Below are 16,328 nucleotides of genomic sequence, written 5' to 3'. Positions count from 1 at the left end.
GGCTCATAAGCGATTTGGTTATCAAACTGTTTGTATCTTGTGTTACGAACCCACAGGGAAACTTGTTTGAATTTACCTGAGGGTTCCGTCCGGAACTCGAGTGAAGCTGATGGTTTAGCTGTTAAATCAGAACCTGATTTTACCTGCTCAAAGTTGGGTTGCAGCTTAACGGAGGCGACTTTGTTGTGATCAGAAATGGTAGTGAACTGGAAAGGCGAAACTGACGCTCGCAAAGCGGGAGGAGGCTCCCCACCCCCCTTTTGTTTCTCAAACGTATGCCGTGTCTGTGAGACAGGAGAAGCATAACAAACAGTTCTTAAGCTCTTAAAAGCGCTATTACCAAGAAGATGCACAGTGTCACCTGAATCGTGCTGAAAGAGTAGGTGTTCAGATGTCCAAAGACCCGGAGGTGTTGGACTTGGAGGTTCTGAAAAGGAGTGATCCAAGGATGATTGTGTCACGGGTGTCAAAGCAAACCTAGCCATGTTTAGAATCAGATACAGACATGATGCTAGCTTTAGGAACATGGTCTGTCCTGAAAACTGAAGCCAAGAATACTTTATTCCCAAGAATGATGGAGGTTCCCACACAGAATCAGAAAAACCCGGTTTAACCAGAGTATTTACAGACTGACTAGAACTCCGCCCCGTAGAAGGTGCAGCACCTAACTCCGGGTCGGAGGTCAATGTTGTCAGCTGAATTGGAGGAAGGTCAGTGTCGAGTTCTGCAATGACCCGCCCGCTCGGAGGAGGCGTTCCCCCGAACCGGTTGAAGTCCGCAACGGAAAACTCAGAGCCACTCAGCACCCCCCCTTTGTCAGGAGGGGCCCCGAGCAGAGCATTACCGCACGCACCTACACCTCCCGGGCCGGGTTGCCTTCCCGAGCCCGTGAGAGAGGTGTGCGCAGCAACCACCGAGCCACCTTTAATATCGCCACTGACCACAGGACTGCTGGAAACCGCAGGGTTTTCTGCGTCGTCGTGGTCACCTGTAAGAGAAATCACAGGAAAGAGAGCACAGAGGCCCGAGACTAAGTCACACCCCTGTGAAAGGAGAAAAGAATTGGCCACCGTATTAGCAGAGGTCACAAACTGAAAAGTGACAAGGTCAATCACATAAAGGTCAAGATGTCCGGGCACAAACCCCTTAAATGGCATGGTAGCTCCGTCCGGAGACCACAAGTGTTTCACGGCGGCTGACGTTTCCATCACGCCCCGATAAAGAAGCTGGCTTGTGCATGAGGCGGACTGACGAGTAAAACAGACCTCTGACTGAAGCGGTGGGTCACAGCCTGAAGATTTCACACCCATGCTGGAGAGATGTTCAGCCTTTAACATGGATGACAGAGAAGAAGCATCAGGAAACAAAGGGTTAAGCACAACCTGTTTGTCAGAGAGGTTAACCATAGGCTCAAGAGATTTATTCAGCTTAAAAGCAGCAGAGAAAGTGTTGTTTATTTCAAACCTTGATATTGACGGTGGGTTTTTGACCCCCTGGAAGAAATAAAAGTAAAGAAAAAGCGTTATGACTGTAAACAGCATGTTGCATGAATTCACGTCATGAATTGCAGACCAGAACCACCTCCGACCCAGTGCAGCTGGCACCGAACCGCAGCCACTAGTCCCCACTGCTCCCGACCGGCGGCACCCGCCTAAAACGGGCCCGTTCGGGCGGGCGGAGGGACCAGCGATGCTCGGCCGGCGAACAGTCTCCTGCGTCTTGGCATGTTCTGGAAGCAGAAGGTCAGAGAACCTTACACCAGGTGTAACAGTGCAAGAAAGATTTTGTCGTGTCTCGTCCATCTCCCACTAAGTTCAGAGCAACTCGCGTTTTTACCTTCTGAGCCGACGTAAAACTCCGGGCAGATTCCTTAATATGTCTCACACAAACAAGGACTGTCCGTAGCCTACTTAACTTTATGACACAGGGTAAAACAAGGAATTGTTGATAGAGAAATGAATACACACAACTTCACAAGATGGAAGAAAAAGGCATGGATCCGAGCAACGGAGGCTGTGAAAGCCGACCCGATCACCGGTCCAAAATAAAAATAATAAAAAAAATAATAAACCCTACGCTGCCGAGATGCTATCAGACGGACAAACGTAGCAAAATGTAGATTCTACACACCGTAGCGATTTACAAGAACCACCGCCAATGCGGGTTTTGTGAGGACACAGACTGACTGTGTCAGAAATGGTATGACAATCTAACGGGACGCGTTCCCTTTTTGTCTAACTGTGGTGCTAGCTTAGCTCTCCGGCCAGGTCTAGCGTTCTTTGTCTGTAGCGACCAGACTTAAATTTTCCCGATTAACAAGTAGGCATCTCGCCCCGCTTGTAATACGGACTTCAAAAAACGTACGCAATCTGAATGCAGTAACGCGTGACGGCCATAACCCGGCTTACGACGTTTACCGTGCAATCAAGCAACAGTAGGTGTCTACGGGCATTCCGTTCAGATTGTTTCTATAAGTCGCTCATGCAATGGAGATATTTTCCACAATAGCTCGCCCACAGTGTCAACACACTGAGACGAAAGGTGTCCGAGAATTTAGTCTCGGTACTGAGGTTCGGAGAATTTAGTGATAATTTTAGGAACTGAGGATAAGCTGCTCACGGTAGCTCACCCAGCAATGGTCAGAGCGGAAACGTAGCTTTCCGACCTGAGGTTAGACTAGAGACGCGGCGGCGCGTCAAAATGGACAGAATTGAGTCAAAAGCACAACTCACACGTTCGCTCCGAAGGCGAAGATGGGATAAATCAAAGTTAGGTCTGTAATTTGCGGTCAATTTGAGATCGGAGATCTTCCCGGTCAAGTTTCCACCAGGACGCCTCCCGGAAGAGTGACTTCAGCGGAACAATTTCCGGTTAAGTTCAAAATAAGACATCAAAGTGAAACACAGAGAAAAGCGTTGTTTGTAGCTTTTAGATGTAAGAAATCAGACATATCGCAGATATAGAAGACTGGATACGCTCGCCATTAAATGTAGCGTTATGGATTTATGCTCTTTTATGAAATAGAAACCATGCTACGTATTAATTCGGAATATTAATTTTAATAAATCAATAACCAAATTTTATATTGTTCAGAAGACTCAAAGGTTGTTTTCATCCATAAACTGCCGATAATATCTGAGTGTCTGTGTTTCAGTTCAATGAGGAAACAAGTTTGAAGGATTAAAAGTTTTAATTCTTCAAATTAAACTAATGATTTTGAAAATTGACAAACAGGAAATAACAATCACATTGGCAACTTTGTGGGACAATCTTTTAACAGTTTATATGCTGTTCTTGCTCAAATAGACCTTCTGTTGAATTTATGAAGATTGAGAATGTTGTGACATGAATGCGTGTGTGAGTCTGATTTTGCTTCAGGAAGAAACAGGTGTCTGAGTGAAGTGATGGTTTGGATAAACTTAGGTCTTATCAGAGAACTGCATCAAACGCTAAAACCGTGCTCTGTCTCACCGAACTCTTGTGGACCCTCTTTCGGATCCGGGCCGTGGAGGATGTTGTGGTTCATCCAGATGACACCGGCGGCTGACAGGAGACGTAGGTGTCGAACGGAACCGGTCCAGAGTTGCCCTCGGTACACGTGGATGGTAGAGCGTTTTATCGATGCGCTTTCTTAAGTTAATTCACTCAGAAATCAAAAGACTCGGTAATGAGTCTTCGTTAGAAGTCGCGATTCAGCTATTCTGCCTGGCTTGGCAGAAACAGCGTGAAAGGGGGGAAGAACGAGCCAACAGGCTCTGCCCCCCCTTTGGTTTTCAGGTCTGTTCTCTCTCGTTGTCCAACACGAACTGCCTCATAAGATTGAAAACTTACCAAAAACCTTTCTCTTCTCAAAGCAAACGTGCGTCATCAAATGTGTCTGGAGTTTACTGTGAGCAGGTGTGTGTGGATGTGTGTGAATGTTTGTGCTTGAGTGTGTGTGAAGGTCAGTAACAAACATTCTCAACATTATTTAAGAATGGATTCATTAAACCATTATAATTACCCCAAAGCTAAATAGTCATTCATTTGATTAATCACATTTATAATGAGCAAAATGATAATGGTTACTTTAACATTAAAATCAAGAAAAAGAAGTTTAAACTTTATGTTTTGACTTGGTCTGGGTACAACTCATGTAAACACATCTTCTGGTAGACTGCAGGTGGCAGATGTTATGGTTTCCTCCCAGACTCGCTGGCGTTCAGGACTTAATCTGTGGGCGAAAGTTCTCAATGACCCAGCTTTGACCTAGCTGCGTCCAGCACCACCTTTGTGATAGCAAACCCATATTTCCTCACGTTACAGTTATATTAATTAAATAAATCTCAATTTATATATGTTGGCAAAAGGAGATCTGAGGCACTCAGGAGATGCAAAAATAAAAAGCCTTTATTAGTACATGGCTTAAATTGTTAAAAACATCAATGCCAACGCGTTTCAGCCCACAGGGCCTTCGTCAGGGCTCAAAATGTTTGTATGCTCACTCACCCCCATGTTAAAAAGGCCAATCAATGACACCTGCCAAAGCTGGGCAGGTAGACTGCATTCTGATTGGATGGCCAGTACAACACAAAAACTTTTTACATCTAAACAATCCTATTGTAAGGATGAATACTTACAAATATGAAATTTCACTTCTAGAATTTGAGAAAAAATTATAAATATGGTACACAAATAGTAAGAAAACATGAGATTATAAATAAGGAGCTAAATCTAATTCTCCATTAAGACCTGGGAAATTAGTAGCTTTTAGTGTGTAAATCCAAAATGATTCTCTTTGCAAGAGTTTTTTAAGCCTATCTCCTCCTCTAATTGAATTTTTTATATGTTCAATCCCTGTGATTTTAAGAGAGTTACAGCTTCCATGATTTGTGTCTTTATAATGCACTGCCATAGGATATAGAGGATTACCAGATCTGATTGCTTGTTTGTGCTCTGCAAGTCTTGCTTTTAACTTGCGTTTAGTTCTTCCAATATAGAAGCAACCACACGGGCATTCTAGTCTGTAGACCACAAATGAAGTATTGCAATTGATAAATGTATTAATGTAAAAAGTACGTCCTGTGAAAACATCAGCAAAACAGTTAGTGTTAGTCATGTTGTCACAGTGAACACAATTTCCACATTTATAGTTGCCTTTTCGAGTTGATAACCAGGTTTTTTGTTGCTGTGGAGGAAGGTGACTTTGAACAAGTTGATCATTTAATGTTGGGGCTCGTCTGAAGCTGATAGTAGGAGTATCTGGGAGAGCTTCCCTAAGAACACTGTCACTTTTCACTATGTCCCAGTTTTTTGTAATTATTTTTTTGATCTTGTTGGCTTGATCACTGAATTGGGTCACAAAATAAACACCATCTGATCTTTGTTGGTTCTTCTCTTTAGGTACCAATAGCTGTTCTCTTGGCAGGCTTTTAGTCTTATTATACGCTTTGAGTATAGTTTTTTGCTGGTATCCTCTTGTTGTAAAGCTCTGGCCCATAACTGTAGCATTTCTTTCAAATTCTTCTTCTGTGTCACAAATACGTCTAAGTCTTTGAAACTGACCAGTGGGAATGTTGTTTATTAACCATGATGGATGGAAACTGTCTGCTCTGAGGATTGTATTACGGTCAGTAGGTTTTCTAAAAATAGAAGTGTGTAAATCTCCATTATCAGCTTTTGAGATTTTTGTATCTAGGAAATTAATTTCTGATGAGGAGAAGTCTAGGCTGACTTTCAAACTTTTGTTAGTTTTGTTAAGATATGAATGGAATTGAAGTAGTTCTGATTCTGAACCAGACCACAGCAGAATAATGTTGTCAATGTATCTTCCCCACCACATCATCTTATCAGCATAGACATTACGATCAGAGTATACATATGTTTCTTCCCAAAGTCTACCTGCAGCAAGAATGCAGTCTACCTGCCCAGCTTTGGCAGGTGTCATTGATTGGCCTTTTTAACATGGGGGTGAGTGAGCATACAAATATTTTGAGCCCTGACGAAGGCCCTGTGGGCTGAAACGCGTTGACATTGATGTTTTTAACAATTTAAGCCATGTACTAATAAAGGCTTTTTATTTTTGCATCTCCTGAGTGCCTCAGATCTCCTTTTGCCAACATTTATGTGGATCCCTTGGCTGAAGAGCACCAGTGAGAGCACCAGATAACATTTCTCACACCCCTGCAGCACTTCCAGCATTTTTTCTATTTGCTCAATTTATATATTTCTTGTTTTTGTTCATGTCCATAAATACTTAAACATGCTTGAAATTAAAACGAGCTTTAACAGTGAGGTGCTAGTTTAATTAATCAAAATAGAGCTAGTGAAACGTGCAACAATGTGATAATTCAATTAATGTAATTTATAAATATCCATTAAAATATCAAAACTGGAATCAAAATGAGATATTTGGCAGCACAAAATACTTGTCAAACACAATATTTATTATAATAATTGTAGGCAGACAGGAGACAGAGCTGATGGAGGTTCTCAGTCATCGAAGGCAGGGGCGGATTTAGCAATTTGGGGGCCCAAGGCGAACACAGACATGGGGCCCCTTACACTAAATTTTCGACAATCTTACCTTTAACTGGATTTGCGAAACTCTCCCCTCTTCTGACATGAGTTATTTTCCCTTTTTATTAGTCCTCCTCTTTTTTTCCTGTATTTCCCTCCCTTTGAGTGCTTTCAATATTTGCTCTGCTTTCTTTTTTCTGTCAGCGCTCCTGTGCTTTAGCCTTAGTAATTTTTTTTTCTATTTTCCATTTTGGTCTGTTTTCCTCCCTTTAAACATTTTCCATTGTCTTTCCTTTCTGCTTCCTTTTGATGTTTACATCGAAAAACAACGTCACTTTCAGAAGTGAAGATAAAAGCTTTTATGAAGCATGCTGCTTCTTTCTCTTATTGGAGCCACTAGGATAACTTCATGTCATGCTTAATGTTTTGACTATCGCTTTGAGTTTGTTACGAGTGCTCCCGCCTCTCTTCTTATTCTTATTTGTGGTCTTATGGCACTTGGCAAACAACAATTTGGTGCATTACTGCCACCAACTGGATTGGAGTGGAATGACTACCAATCACTTCCTGTTTGTGCATTGCAGTCTTAATAACCCTCTTATGACCATAATTATAACAGGGCCGCCTGGTATTTTTTTTTATCTTATGGCTGTAAAATTGTAATAAAAAGTGCAAAGTGTGTGTAACTCTTCTCATTTTTTCAGAACAACCTCAGCTTTCAGTGTATGGTTTGTATTTCCAAACCACTATAACATTTCACGAAAAGAAACGTGAAGCCACTTCTCCTCCAGCTTCACTGGCTGCCAACCAACTTTAGGATTCATTTCTTAATCCTGGTTCTGGTCTATAGGGCCTTACATGGACAAGCACCATCTTACATTGGTGATCTTCTTAGTCCCCACACCCCCAGCAGGTCCCTGAGGTCCAGTGATCAAAGCCTACTGGTTGTGCAGCACCAGGCTAAAGACCAAAGGTGACAGATCATCTGATGCTGTGGACCCCAGACTCTGGAACTCTCTTCCCCTGAGCTTGAGATCAGTGGACTCAGTGGTCTCCTTTAAAAAGCAGCTGAAGACTCACTTGTTCAAGATGGCTTTTGTATGATCGTCTTCACCACTCTCTCTTTATTCTGCTCTCCCCACCTATTCCACCTTCCTCAGGATCCACTGATTTCCCTCTTTCCTATTCACTCTCTCTCTTTCTTAACATTTTTTCTTTTAAATCCCAATTGCCTATTTTTGCTCATTTTAAATAAATTTTTAAACATTTTCTGAATGCATTTTATATTTATATTTTTGTTTTTGTGAAGCGCCTCGTGATTTTTATCTTGACAGGCGCTATGTGGTCAGGCGCTATGATATTTTCTTCTTCTTCTTCTATTTAGAATGTATTTCTATTACAGCCTTTAAAAAATCAGCTTGAAAGTGAAAAAAGCAAAAAACGGATTTGAATTTTTTACAGTTATTATTGAACAGGAACTTCAAAATTACTGGGCAAACAATTTAAACTTTGAACTGGAATGCATCTATTCTTAAAAAAGTTTGAACCTTGGTGTCTTGTAGCAGTTTTTAAGACTTTATTTTTGTAAACTTTCAGACGTTTTTATTTGATGTGTTAGACCTTGAAGCAGCTTCTCTCCAGCTACAGGCAGAGTCCTGCACACCTCACACCGACATGGGGTGCTTCTCTGGCACACCGTGCACTGCTATACCAAAAACATTTGTTTTAGCAGAAATAATTATTTATTGTAAAAAGATAAATAATACTGGAATGATGCTGAATCTTACAATCAGCAAATAGTTGAGGGTTGTTCAAATAAAAAAATAAAAAATAAAAACTGAACAAACGTTCATACCCTGGTTCACTGGAGATCTGTCCTTCTTCGTGGTCACTGTCTTCAGATATAAGCCTTCTGGGACACCTAATAGATCGTGTTGATTTTCTTTGAGGCATTTCCATAATTTCATTCTGCTTTTTATGCTACTTAGCTTCCCCGTTCCGTTATCCGCTTTCACCGCGGCGCTGCGCTCCGCTTCAATCAGGCTGTACAGCAGGATTTCCCCTCGTAGCGATATTTTCCCCAACTCTGATTGCTTCATGCTATAGATCATTGGAAAGCTGCTTTTATGTACTTTTAGGAACTGTTGGAATTTCCTGGATCCGATCAGCCGTTCAAAAGTTATGAAACGGAGCATTTTGGATGACAAACCCAGCACGTCTCTAAATCTTTGTTGTGATTCGGTGCGCTCAAGACAGGGAATCCAGGTGGCTACCGTAATGTATTGTATATGCACGGAAAGCCCCATGTTTAATCTTTTCAGCATTTTTGGAATTTTAATGATATCTTGAGCTGTTCAGGAATTATGGTAATGAGAAGTGCGCATGTCCAATCCCGTCTGCGGCCACAGGTTGGTAATAAGAATATTGTGGCATTAACAGAGGGGTGCTGGCGGTCAGGGCAAGGGGGCCCCAGGCGGCCGCCTACCTATGCCTAATGGTAAAACCGCCTCTGATCGAAGGATGGCTGAAGGCTTTCCAGGAACAGGAGATGTGGTGTTGTCTCTTCTCTCTTTATTCTGCCAGATGAGCTGATAGGTTACAGGTGTGTGAGGACATCCTCATGCTGTCATAACCAGATGACAGGAGTTATCAGGTGATCAGCCAGGCTAATGATGAGATGCAGAAAGAAAACAAATCCAGGACAGTGTACAATAATCTGTGGTGTTGCTCACCTTATGTGCTCTTATAGAGTATTAAAGTGTGCCTGCCTCATGGTGTAGAGTCCATATTTTGCTGAGTGTCCTGCAATAATGCAGGTTATTAGTTAATTTACTTTTGATAGCAAAAACAAAATATTTTATGTAAAAGTTATTTACCAGGTGAATCAGCTCACACGTCACCACCAAGTGTCACAGGGCCAGAATCAGTAGCCTCCTTCATGATGTCATGATGTAATCACATACTTATTTAATTGTTAATATCTTAAAAATTCTGAAATGCTTTGATTTTTTTTTACCTTGAACAGTTCACTGAGCTTGCACTGTCACTGAGGTGGAAGCTGGAATCAAGAGCAGACACCTCACATCTTGGTCTTTTCAGGGGTGCGGACACTGCTCTGGGACTTTCTGGAAGATGAATTTCCGTCATGGTCCCTGTGGGTCACAAGACACACAGCGGCTGGGAGCTCTATAAAAAACAAAGAAGCAGCACATTTATAAATGTTTAAAAGAGCATAAAATCACGTGTAACAATCTGTAAAACAAATTAAAACTAGAAGGTAATAAAATGTTTACATAGAAGATTATTAAAAATAATTCACCTTTGCTACGGGTAACGCTTCACATCAGCCTGGACAAGTGCATTCTTGCAGACTACTAAATCAGTCTGACAGCCAGTGTCTTGGGCAGATTTAGCCTGACAAAAATAGAAGCACATTGTTGTTGGGAGTTTATAAAGTCAGATAATATACAAAAGAAACTGTCCTATATAGGCGCTTTATAACATTCCTAGTGTGTGATCGTTATTATAACGTAAAAGTCAGTCACATATGATGTGGAGAGCCTGAAATGCGACCTCCTGAACAGAATTCCTTACAGAACCGGGTCACAAGCTGGATTTCACGCTGTAATGCTGTCTGTCAACTAGTGCTGCGTCAGTTAGCCACTGTTGCAGAATTACCGACTGACACAAAAGCAACCAGAATTTTCTCCGAGCCTGACCGTAATAGTCATGTGGACCGTTTCGTCGGCCAGGGCTTCGAGATATGTTCCGATTCGCCGCTGATTCTAACCTTACATCCCGTTCCACATTTTGTGAACTTGACAAATCTGCCCGAAGGCAGTGCAGGCTGATATTGGCTAAATGGAGTGAACCACGTCTGGCAAACTTTGCATTTAGGTAGGGAATTGTCTTTAGAAGATGTTAACTTCTATTTAGCTTACTCACCTCAGACTGGAGCCCGTCATGGTGGGGGAGCAGAGTCGGTGGGCTGCATCTAAATCGCGGAAGAGCCACAGTGGGCACGGCCTCCCTCTTCAAACGGAGACGTGCAGAATCGAGGGTAAAATGCTGGTTGCAAACTACAGCATCAGGCGGGAGCTGAATATTTTCCAGACACCGATTGCGCGCAACCACTGGCGCCTAATTTCTAAAGTCCAGCGGAAAGGAGTACAACCCCACAGAGCCACCGCAACCACACTACACTACACCTTCTCACCATACAACACGATATGGAGCACTAAACCTGAACTACTTTCCTAATAACACTAACAGCCAAACACTAACTAAACTACAATGTCCAACAGCCAAGCTAACACTAAATAAGTATTTATAACACTAAAAGCTTTGCTAAAGACTAGGATATGCTAATGCTATATGCTAATGCTGAACTACCGCTAACCGTCCTACACTCGCTTGCAAATCCAACTCCCAACTCGCCACAAGGCGTGGCTTAGACTCTCGATGCTTTTATAACTTTTGACACAGAGCTGCTACGTAGTACTCTACTAGTTTACGTAGTATCTTACTCTTTAGCCATTGACTAAAATTTATTCAAAATGAGTCAAATTCTATGTTTTAAGCTGAAGGTGGAGCTATACTGTGGTATTTAGGCAGAATTTTTAATTTTTAAAGAAAATGCACCAAAATGCTAAAATAATGAATACACACATTTAAAACACTATTAGACACTCATTTATGCAGTTCATCAGCAAAAAAAAGTTAATTTAGACATTACTTGCTCTTTAAGGCACCCAAATGTTCAAAATATTGCTCTGCGATGTTGGCTTCATGCAGCCTTGCTGCTGCTGCGTCCTGTTGCATCCACCAAAGCTGCTTCCGGCAAACGTTTTCCATCCTGTCCATCTGCCTGTCATTTGATATCTGCAACTCGTTTAAGATTGTCTGTGTACGTACATCTAATCACCATCTTCGGTCACCTGAAAAAACACAACATTGACATTTAAGCAAGTACATTTGTGAATATATGGCTATCAAAATGTCAGTTGTCCTGGGAACAAGTTAGTTTTTATTATGCACTAATCAGTTTTAATTATGGTAAGATACTATCTGAGCGTCAACCACATGGTGGCTTTTCCTCTCTAATGGTTGTGGACAGAGATGATGGTGGCTCAGAAGAAACTGGCAGAGGTGATGGTGGCACTGAAGGTCCTAAAATGCTACTTGAGGAAGTGGATGCATCCTCAGAAGAGGGAGTGTTTTTGTCACGGCGTGTGGCGAGGTGAGCAGAGGTGAGGCAAGGATCCATTCGCGGGGAGGAAGAAGGCGAACAGGTGAGTCCGTTGAACATGAGTTTATTGAAGACACACGCTTGACACTGAAACAATGACTCAAACGCAGGACACAAAACAGACGGGGTCTAAATACAGGAGGACCGGGAGCTAAGGTGATTGGGAAACAAGAGGCAGGTGGGAGTAATTAACGAGACACAGAGCTGAACTAAACGGAGACAGGACAGGGTGTGACAGTTTTCTGCTTCAGATTTGTCTGAAAAACACAGATGACAAAATAATCACTAAGACAAGCACAATATTCACAGTTAAAGATAATAAAGGCATGTAGTAAACTGAAGAAAACCACTCTCACGCCGCGAGTTCTGCCTGTAACGGAATGAAATGACTGTTTCCCCCTCTCCTCAGACACAGAACTAGTCTGCATGAGATATGGTCTCAAGGACTCATGCATTTGCTTATAAACTGCTTCTTTCCAGCTCAACAGAAGAATGAAGAATGGACTCCCTCCTTTTAATTAATCAAAGAACTCTATTTTAATAAAGCTAATCAAGCAATGTGTTAGTCAATAAATAAGATGTGACCAATCTGTGAAATCAAAATATTAATTACTTTATTATAATCCTTTAGAATATAAAAGTAATATGACTTTAAATGTTCCACTAGGACTGATCTCACGTAGTGTTAAAAGACATGACACTGACACTGTTCACCTCCCAAAAGGAGGCGCTGATTCACCTCTCTTCATCTAAGGTGACGTCATATCGCAGCCATTTTGATTTCACCTCATCTCCGAGAATAGAACCATGCCTCTCACCCTTGGCATGGACTTTCTGAAGTGCATTGATGCTTTCATTGATGTGGGAGGGGGAGAATTCTGGTCAGGGGTTGGAGAACCTCTGCCCATCGTTCTGCCTCCTGACCTCCACTGTCTCACGGTTGGTAACTCTGAGCAGACGGGAACAACATGTTCACCACCTAGCCCAGAACCTTTGCCACCACAGATTCAGTTTTCATCAGAGACCCCCTCTGATGTTTTCTCTCAGATTGAACAGGTCGTGGACCAAGCAGATGCTCCTATCACTGTATTCGAGCGAGACGAACAACAACTTGTGTTAAGATATCCTGATTGCAATAATCTTTCTCTTTCCACCATGTGGACAGGTAAACACCTTTCCAGCTACATTGGTAAGCTCACAAACTCAGCTTTGAAGCTCGACTTCTGCCAGAGAACTTCCTTAACGGTCATCTCAACAACTTTACAGACCCTCTTGCCACACACAAAGATGTGGGCACCTCATGGTCCCTCAAACCCTTGTGGCCCCATGAAAATGTGTCCATCTTTCAACCATCTGATGGGTTTGTGTCTGTTCAACTTGGCTTTTCTATAAATGACCTTGTCAGTCTTCAGTTCCAGGACCCTGCTATCAGCAGGTTGATCTGGCACCTTTCTGAGCCAAAAGCTCATCTACATCTTTCTCTGGGGTTTGACTCCGTTCCTGAGCTGCGTGCTCTCTTTTGTGTTTGTGTCACTCCTCGGTCAGGTGTTGTTGACCATAACAACGCCGGACTGACCAGGGAATCCAGTACCTCTGGGATCATTGATGTCCACTGAGCCTGTGTTGTCCCTGCCCAGAACCACTCCTACCTGAGTTGGGAAAGCCACCTGACCCAGAGGAGGCTGACGCAAGCAGCGACGCTCCACCTGAGACTCCACACCCTGCAGTGGGGACGCCACCTGCAGCAGGGAGAGTTGATGGTGGCACAGAGACTCCAGTAGAAGCCCAGTACTCTGCGGTGGGAACACCACCTACCAAGAGGGGGGCCGACGCCATCACTGACCTTACTCCACTACAGCTGGCGCTGATGACCTCTGAACCTCAGGTGGGTGACTTACCTACCAAAAGGGGGGTCGGATGTCGCCCAGGGTCAGCCAGTAAACATTTACTGGCTGACCCTGATCTCTCTGATCGCACCTGTGTGTTGACCGGGGGCCCTCCAGAAAGCACATCAGCTCCGGACCCTCGTAAGGCGCCTGCACCTGCTTATAAACTAAATCATCCTTGGTCTCAATCGTCAGATCAGACAATGTGTCTCTTGCTAGTCACATGCTTCTGTCTGATCCTAAACGTGGCTGTGCTTCCTCCACAGCCTCCTCTAATACGACCAGATCTCTTGATGTTTAACCATCGCCTGCAGTTCCAGCCAGTTCAGTCTGGTGGCGCTGTGGCTTACACGAGCGAACAATATTTGCAGGACCTGAAGAATCATCTGCCTGCAGCGTTCTCGTTTGCACAGACAAATCTGGAGAAATCAGCTGAGGGCAGGAAGGCTTATTACGATAAGAAGGCCTCACATTCTGAACTCAACATAGGTGATGACGCCTGGTTCTACATTTTCGCTCCTAAAACTGGTAACAACAAGAACACCTCTGGGAAGCTGGCTAAGAAACTTTTGCCGAAGTGGTCAGGCCCATACCTGATAACAGATAAGCTCTCTCCAGTCGTGTATCAGATCAAGATTACCCAAACAAACAAGGAGACCATCTACAAATGGGTCCACAGGGACCAAATCAAACTGCACAAGGGTTCCACTAATTTGGTCAATTCTACCACCTACAACTTACCGACTTCGAAAGGGGGTGATTTCACGCCTCGTCGGTTCCATAGCTCTCTATCTTGAGTTATACAAGTTTGTATGTTTGTGTGTGTGCATGGTTGTCTTTCCTGTTTATACAGTAATCCCTCATTTATCGCGGTAGATGCGTTCCAGACCTGGCCGCGATAGATGAAAATCCGCGAAGTAGGGACTCCCAGCATGCCCCTCGCGGGGATTCCCGCCACGTTGCACCTACGTCACAAACCGTGGCTATAAACGGAAGTCGCCTTTCCAGCTCACCACTCAGTCATCGTTTCTTCAGATTCATGATCAGAGTTTCCAACCTACCGATCAATCCAACGAACTATCAGCTCATAGTAAGTTATCTTACTTACTTCTGGGAAGCCCGGCATTTCCGTGTCACTTCGTTGATGCTCGAACGCTCGGGGGTTTCCTAGATCAGCCGGCGTTTCACCGACGCTATCACTTCCGCGTCTGTGAAACCACGCTCCCTACAAGCTCAGCTCCCGAATCCAGCCGACCTGTCTGACATACAGTACTATATTGAATTATCGTATGATCACATTCTCTTTTTGTGGGTAAAACTCAAGAAAAAAAATTTTTTTACTTGGTTTTTTTAGTTTTATTACAAAAAGTGCATTTTTTGATGAAAAAAAAACAAGAATTTCTTGATATTTCGCATAGAAAACTACCGCGAATCAGTGAAAAATACCGCTAATCTGTGAATTCCCCCTGAAAAATGCTCCAAAGAAAAAATCCGCGAATCCGCGATGAACGAACCGCATAGTAGCGAGGGATTACTGTACATGACATGCAGACTTGGGTGATTGGAGATGAACATGCTGTGGGTTCCTGAAGTCATGTAATCAGGTAGTTAACAGTAGATGGGTTTAGTCCACATAGTACTGTTATCCACATTTTTTTTTTATTATTTTCACTAATAGTTATTCCTTATGGGTACATTCACATGTAGGTTGATTACTAACTTCACTGATTTACATTTTAGTGCTCTTTGACACTGATATATCTATCTTTTTATAGAACTTTACTACAGTGATTAAGGTTTGAAAACTTTATGATTAACTTTGGTAATTTACCATTATGGGCTACAACTAATTTTGCCCTTCATTTTGAAGATATTTTTACTTAGTGCAGTGGTTTCTCACATACGCAGTATAGGGTTTTATTAATTTCATTCTTTTTGCACCACTTTTTGCATTACACGTAGTGTATTGCACCCATTTCTTCTCTTAAACGTTAATTCACATAATTGCCTACACATAGTACATGCAGGTACTCACAGTGCTAGGTTTCTTTTGTTTGTTAATTTGCATTAGACACCATTTTGTTGTGTCTACATTGAGGTGCCCTGTGCTGTGCTCTCTCTCCTCTCCTGAGTTTCGCTGATGATCCTCGCTTCCCTGGGGGTGGACCTATGACCCGTCGTCCGATTCCACTCCTCCTGATGGGTGTTCCAGCTCGTAGGACCTGGACGGCCGTTTGTTCCGGCATGGCTGCTGGGATACTTCGCTCACTGGGACCTGACCTGCCTGCTTCTCTTTCCCGCACTGAATCATGATAAGTGCAATTACAAAGATCAATATACTGTTTTGGAAGCATTCCCTACCCGTGGATACATAAAGTTTTGCTCCTGCTTCAAATTATTACCTCTACGTTGCAGAGGTCACCACTGGCCACTAGGGTGTGCTGCGATCAAGCCTCGAGGGAAAAAGGTGTATTAAGGGATGTGCCTGAAGTCACGTACATGTGACTAATCCCCTGCAGGGACGTGCCTGAAGTCACATACATGTATAACGTGAGGAAATATGGGTTTTCTGTCACAAAGGTCATTTGACTCGGCTGGGTCAAAGAGCTGGGTCGCTGAGAACTTTCCCCCACAGATTGAGACCTTTGCAGACATGAAGTCTGCAAGAGTCTGCTGGAAACCATAACATCTGCCAC

General features: G+C 43.0%; 1 protein-coding gene and 1 long non-coding RNA gene across 7 annotated transcripts in view; one reads left to right on the top strand and one right to left on the bottom strand.

Moving 5' to 3' along the window:
* tnip1 (TNFAIP3 interacting protein 1) overlaps positions 1–11,884 on the top strand; it is a 194,867-nt gene extending 182,983 nt beyond the window's left edge. For 5 of the 6 annotated variants that reach the window (XM_070545720.1, XM_070545723.1, XM_070545717.1 and 2 more), the window contains one exon: positions 11,615–11,884. In XM_070545720.1, the coding sequence (XP_070401821.1) occupies positions 11,615–11,751 (137 nt within the window). In that variant the 3' untranslated portion in view covers positions 11,752–11,884. The remainder of the gene's footprint in view (positions 1–11,614) is intronic. The other variant, XM_070545744.1, reaches the window with a different exon arrangement.
* Positions 9,066–9,663, bottom strand: LOC139063546 (uncharacterized). Its single transcript, XR_011516922.1, has 4 exons — positions 9,515–9,663; positions 9,375–9,432; positions 9,231–9,300; positions 9,066–9,121 (listed from the first exon to the last, which is right to left on the bottom strand). It is a non-coding gene; the product is annotated as an uncharacterized lncRNA (long non-coding RNA).
* Positions 11,885–16,328: the final 4,444 nt, after the last annotated feature.

This window comes from Nothobranchius furzeri, chromosome 2, assembly GCF_043380555.1.
Source record: "Nothobranchius furzeri strain GRZ-AD chromosome 2, NfurGRZ-RIMD1, whole genome shotgun sequence".
In the NCBI taxonomy this organism is placed as follows: domain Eukaryota; kingdom Metazoa; phylum Chordata; class Actinopteri; order Cyprinodontiformes; family Nothobranchiidae; genus Nothobranchius; species Nothobranchius furzeri.
The sequence above is the reverse complement of the archived record's forward strand: the minus strand, read 5'-3'. Positions and strand labels throughout refer to the sequence as shown.